A 6,435-nucleotide genomic window follows, 5' to 3' on the forward strand; every position below is an offset into this window, starting at 1 on the left:
GTCATACAATTTTGACGGGTTAAGACTGCCGATTGAACCTAAGCTCAAGTGCAAACATTGTTAAGGCAGGTACATTGGACCTTCGCCAAATATTGTTGAAAAGGAAACTAGGATCATGTACGACTGACTCTTGAATATTGACAGTCTCGCCTTTAAACTATGCTTTAAATGTACTCTAAGTAAATATCAGATTACATTTGATTCATTAGGACAGAACACATACTTATCAGACATAAGTATAAATTCGTAAGCCACCAATAAAGACATTTTAGTAAGCTATAGTTTTTACGATACAAGGGAGACAAGTGTTTTATTACTATTCCACGATAATATAGTGTACGAGATGCGTAGTTCAAGTAACGAATTAATTTTTTTCCAAAACATTGCCTTTAATTATCTACCCATCTTATTAGTATCCATGATTCTTAGAAGACCCTTTGCTATAAACAGACAGTTATAAACACGTGCATTCTAGAGAAAAAAACAGCCGCATAAACTGTTTACTGTCTGATGTCTAACTTTGTTCATTAAGCCTAACGTTCGAAAATACCGTCTCCGCAAAGATTGCTGTTATATGACTTCCCGGTTTAACGATTTACTCCATCGAGTCTAGAACATATGACGCGAATAACAATCTATAAAGGGTTGATCTTGAAAATGTTTATCTATTTCACGCGCTTTAACTATACGATACACGAATGCCATGCAAAGCCATGGTATCACGTATTCCGACCAAGCTAGAGGTACCGTCGTCATGTTTCAGCACGCTTTCTTTAAGAAGTGTCTCCAGCTCAACTTCTACTGTAATGATGATCATGTTTCTTAACTGAGGATATTAGTTTAAACTTATTTATATTATAACCGCCAACCGTACCGCCGTCATGTTTCAGCGCGCTGATGTCCTCCTATTTCCTCAACGAGCGCCTCAACCTGCTGGGCAAGGTGGGTTGCGCTCTCTGCATCTTCGGCTCCACCCTCATAGTCGTGCACTCGCCACAGGAGCAGGAAATCCAGACTATGGAGAGCTTGCTAGATCGTATACTCGAACCAGGTAAAGCATACACGATCGTTTAAATTGAGCGTCGATGTTGGAGAATGGGGCTTAAAGCATGTGCGTAAAGTGTCGTCCCAGATTGGCCTGTTTAGTTTGCAGGGACGACACACCTAGCTGGTATGGCTTTTTTTCGTCGAAATGAAGTATCTTTTCAGCAAAAAATCAAGTCTAGGCGGGGTTTCGTTCCTGATAAACATGTGCGGACTGCATAGAAGATATTGGTGCTCATAGATTATGGTTAATATTATGACGTGATTTAGATATGGCATACAGTGTTAAGTAAGACTGAACCGTTAATTGGACATTCAACATCTGTTAACTATTGACGTGAATGGTCAGGTAATTTTATCAACTGTGGATCTTATGCGTCGGATATTAAATGTGAAAGCCACGTTACAACAATGGCAAAATTGGGTTGCATTATGCGGGCTAAATTCTTTAAATACCTTATCAATGTAAGAGAGAAAAACAACACGCTTCTGATTCATTTAGTTTAATCTTTTGCGAAAGATAAATATTTTATGATGAGTTTCTCAGTGTCATTACATCATAAATAATTGTACTCATAAAATATTACTTACATTTATAGAAGTAAATTTCTAAATTATCATATATTATTGATATTTTATCAATTGCAACTATTTCAGGTATAATTATCCTCTCGGTAGCCTTGATAGCCATAGCCCTGGTCAGCATTTTCGTCCTGGCCCCTAAATGGGGTCAGAAGAACGTGCTTGTCTACGTGAGCGTCTGCTCGTGTCTAGGGTCGTTCACCGTCATGGGGGCCAAAGGTTTCGGTGTCGCCATCAAAGAAACAATCAATGGCAGAAATGAGTTTGACAATTTCCTGACGTACGTGATGGCCGCAATTGTGATCGCGTGTAGTATGGTTGAGTTGGTTTTCCTCAACAAAGCCTTGGACACGTTCAATACTGCAATAGTGACACCGACGTATTACGTGATATTTACGTCATGCGCCGTGATGTTCTCGCTAGTGATGTTCAAGGAATTCGGTAACATGACCGTGGAGGACATTATAGGTTGTGTAATCGGGTTCTTAGTCATCGTGTCGGGTATATTTCTCCTGAACGCGTTCAAGAACATGAACATTTCGCTGCGCAATTTGCCCAAGGCTCAGAAGACCGACCCAAACACCGCACAAAACGGTGACGCAATGGGCGTTGCCCATGACGACCATCATCTTCTCGAGGAGAACGAGAATCTCAGTCATGATGAAGAGACCGCTATTAATGACTGCCCGCCGCAGACGCCTTTCCCCGACGAGGAACCGGATGTAGATATGTTCATGTTGGAGAGGGACAAAATGACAGACGGGTTAACAACGGACTCCAATAGTAATATATCGTACACTAGTAACGTGAACGGAAGTTTAGTAATGGAATGATTCTTGTGATATGTGGGTGTGTGTAGTTTAAAATGGGACGGGAAATCGATATTATGTGCATAATACTTACAAGTGTCATGTAGGAGACCTTGCGTCTGTTGCGATCGGATGCCTATAAAATGACTTAGTTCCTTCTTATAGGCGTGTATGAACACGTTACTGGTGAGCGTATGCGCTAGTGAACATTTTTCTGTGGCCATCATCAACTGGTGTTTAAAACAGATTTGAGAAATGGACAGTTGAAGCTCGCCTTTTCGATGGACATTTGATCATGATCAACAATAAAGGTCATTGTCAGTAAATATAGACACATGGTTTTCGCTCAAAATCGAGGTTTATGTGTCTCGTACATATTTTGCAAATTAAAAAAAACAATACTTAAAAGCTTAAATTTAAAATAACTTATCTATTAAACAATCAGAGAAGATAATTTAATACAATATAAAACTGTATTTGCTTTTTTACTGACTGTAAAACATTACTACTTGAGTAATCAGACCATTGAAGTTATCAGAATTTTCAAAATTCTTTTTTTTGCAATGGTTTAAAAACCTATTTTATAATCGGAATTTAAAAATTAACATATAGTGATGCATTTTCTTATACGTTTTTAGAATTATTAAACTGTATGTATTAAGTTTTATGACTTTGCATTGGGTATAGGTATCAACACACAATTCAAATGTTTAACGTCGTGAATCCTTGAAAAAAGGTGTTTATTTTTAATTTGAAGATTCAGTTTTATTCTAGTTTAAGGTTTTAATGGTCGGTGTATTTCGAGATATATCAAATTGTAAAACAGTAGTTCTATAAACGTATTGAAAAAAAAACGGTTAGTAAAGAACGAATTGTATTTTAATACTAACTGTGCAGTGAAAGGGAGGCAACTTAAGTTCAATGTTATGCACATGTTAAGAGACACTCTGATGTCGATGGATGGACCTCAGAACTCAATTGTGATATGCACATTTCATGTCATTAATCATATTTGTAATTTATTCATTCACTTTGATTGAAATCTAATTTCTTTGTAGATGCTCTGTACTTTTTTAGTTTTTTTTTCGAGAATATAAACACAATTGTATGCCAGTAATGCGTCTTTATAATAGTGCTCTTTCCTTTTTGTGTCATTACGTAGCTTAAGAATATATAATAAAACGGCTTAACTACTCATTTACCACAATCCAATTCTAGCCTTAATTTGATTGTCTTACATTACAACCTAATTCATTCATTTTATTAACATTCAAGCACATTTTACAAATGCACATAGAATAGCTTTAATTCATCAGTTTCGCAATATGTTTTGCAATATACTGATCTGACTGTTTGACTTATATTGTGCTTAGTTTATTAAAAAAACTTACAAACATAAAAACAGCGACTTACACATTCTTATCACATCAAAGAAATATTTTACTTAGATATATTCTGTTACATGTACTTGTAAACACATCTTTGTTTTTAAACATATTTTTATAATTACCAACACTACACCAATATTTAGAGTAGTTGAAAATATCATCAAGAAAGAAAATTTTATAAAACTTTGTGTTTGCCGGTATTCGAACACGGGAACTTAAGTAGCAAAAGCAAACTCGATATCACTGCACCACAATGCACAATAACGGTTATTTTATACAAGCTAGGTTGGAAACACAAGTAAGGTATTTTCAGGTTAACGGAGGAGGGTTTATATATAATTTAACTGATCGATGAAGAAAGCTATATTTTAAACAGTTGACCAAAGGAAGGAGTGTTGTTGTGCATGTTTTAATATAATGCACGTAGTCCCTTAAAATATGAACGAAAATATTATTTTTTTATAATTAATGTACATGATGCAGAATGTTATGCATTAACTGTAGGTTCTGTCCAAACTTTTTTGCCAAAAGTTTATAATGGCATTGCATACATATATTTTTACACAGTCTTTGAAGTTATTAAAAATATCCACTTAGATTAGTAATATCTCGTACATAAATTTGCTTTTTTTGTCAAAGAATAAATTTCAATTGTTTGTCAACTTTATCAAATTTAGTATTGCTTCATTAAAGAGCTAAATCAACTTGTTTTACCGATCTTAATAACACTGTTATTATTATTATTATTATTATTATTATTATTATTATTATTATTATTATTATTATTATTATTATTATTATTATTATTATATTATACGAATAATAGTACTACTACTACTAGTACTACTACTAGTACTACTACTACTACTTCTACTACTACTACTACTACTACTACTACTACTACTACTACTACTACTAATAATAACAGTTATGATGATAATCATTATTATCTTATTGTTTTTATTACTGTAAAACAAATTATTATTATTCGCGATCTCGGCCACATCAGCCCCTCTAGCACATGCGCACGCAGTCCTTAGTGAAATTTCTTGCGAATTCACGTGAATGCTCGTGAGATTGCATAGCTGTATCTTCGAGATGTATTGCTTTGAATGTGTCTCATGAGTTAACGGAAGCTATTTGTCAATATTTTTTTCTGTACTTTTTAGGTTCTCAGTTTATTTACCGTGTACTTATTATTTTGCACAGTCTTTTAGGTGTACATATATGTGTTATAATAAAATAACTATTTTTTATCATTAAACATTTATTTTATGACTGCAGGCATTATGTATGTTTCGTTACGTTGCTGCAAGAATACATACATTTATAATTGTTATTCCAACAATCTTGTATTAATTTTTTTAAATACAAAGGTACATTCATTTATTGGTAGAAAATAAGTTGTTTTTGTCCTACTACTTAAAAGCTGGTTGAAGTTGTTTCTGAGACTAAATCAATCGAATGGAATAGATTTCTACAATGTAACTGTGTTGCATCAACTCATCAGGTTTATCGATTTTTATAATTGTTTTTTTTTTGTAAAGTGATTTCACATGTTAATGAAGATTTATTTTACAATGTTCGGTATACTGAATTTGTGTGTGTGATTATTTAATTTTATCACGTATTGATGAACGTACTGTTGATATAATACTGTGCGTTATCAATATATATGACACTAATTCATCGACTTTTGAAATGATAGACCTTGGTCAGTTTTCATGATTTCAATTTAGCTGACCTTTATACCGTCATAGGTCACAGTTTTGTTAAAAAAATGTGTAAAAGTTACAGCTGAATTTGATATTTTTATATGAATGCGTTTATGCCTTCGTATAAAACTATTAGTTCATTCAAACGTTTTAAAAACAGGATTTTTTAGACTTACATTGTTGCATTTTCTATTACACTGATTTTAATCCATGTTTTTACACAATTATTTTAGTTCAAATTTTATATTTACGTATTAACCATCATATATGTAATACGAACTACCATACTTAACGATGATATACCTGTGTATATAGTTTTGATTCGTTTGATTGTAGGATATCGTATATTAATTTATACTGAAAATCGCATGCTCGATAAGGTAGGATTAATGTTATTGATATGTGCTGATTAAGATATTCATGTAAATTAATGAGTACCTGTTGTATATTGTTTTTACGTCGACTCATAAATATACGAGCCTTTTAATATTTTGTTGTGTTGCGTGCCTTTAATGCATATCGTATTGTTTCAATTATTTATTTTTACTTCGTTCACACGCGTTGTTTTGTTGGTTTCATGGCCCATTTGTTCATCAGCAAGAATAAATAACGTTTAATGTATTTATATTGTTTAATCTTTAAGATTCATGTTCATTTTTTTATTATATTTTTTTGTAGGAAACAAAATTGAATAATCATAAATTTATTTTTTGAACAATTATTAAAAATTAAATGACAAAACAAAGTCGGAAGCGTCCGAGTTCTTTTAAGTTTTCTTGGTGAGAAACATTTATTAACTGGAAACCATTATTTTTCGTCAGGCATTCATTTTCGTCATACATGAATGAGGATAACTGATGTCCATGAAGTCTACGTAATTCATACCACTGCGTTGAT

At 33.2% G+C, this 6,435-nt stretch overlaps 1 protein-coding gene across 6 annotated transcripts in view; it reads left to right on the top strand.

Annotated features, from left to right (window-relative positions):
* Positions 1-6,025, top strand: part of LOC127880190 (magnesium transporter NIPA2-like) — a 263,454-nt gene extending 257,429 nt beyond the window's left edge. For all 6 annotated transcript variants that reach the window (XM_052427463.1, XM_052427464.1, XM_052427462.1 and 3 more), the window contains 2 exons: positions 891-1,051; positions 1,702-6,025. In XM_052427463.1, the coding sequence (XP_052283423.1) occupies positions 891-1,051; positions 1,702-2,459 (919 nt within the window). In that variant the 3' untranslated portion in view covers positions 2,460-6,025. The remainder of the gene's footprint in view (positions 1-890; positions 1,052-1,701) is intronic.
* Positions 6,026-6,435: the final 410 nt, after the last annotated feature.

Source organism: Dreissena polymorpha, chromosome 4 (genome assembly GCF_020536995.1).
Source record: "Dreissena polymorpha isolate Duluth1 chromosome 4, UMN_Dpol_1.0, whole genome shotgun sequence".
NCBI lineage: Eukaryota > Metazoa > Mollusca > Bivalvia > Myida > Dreissenidae > Dreissena > Dreissena polymorpha.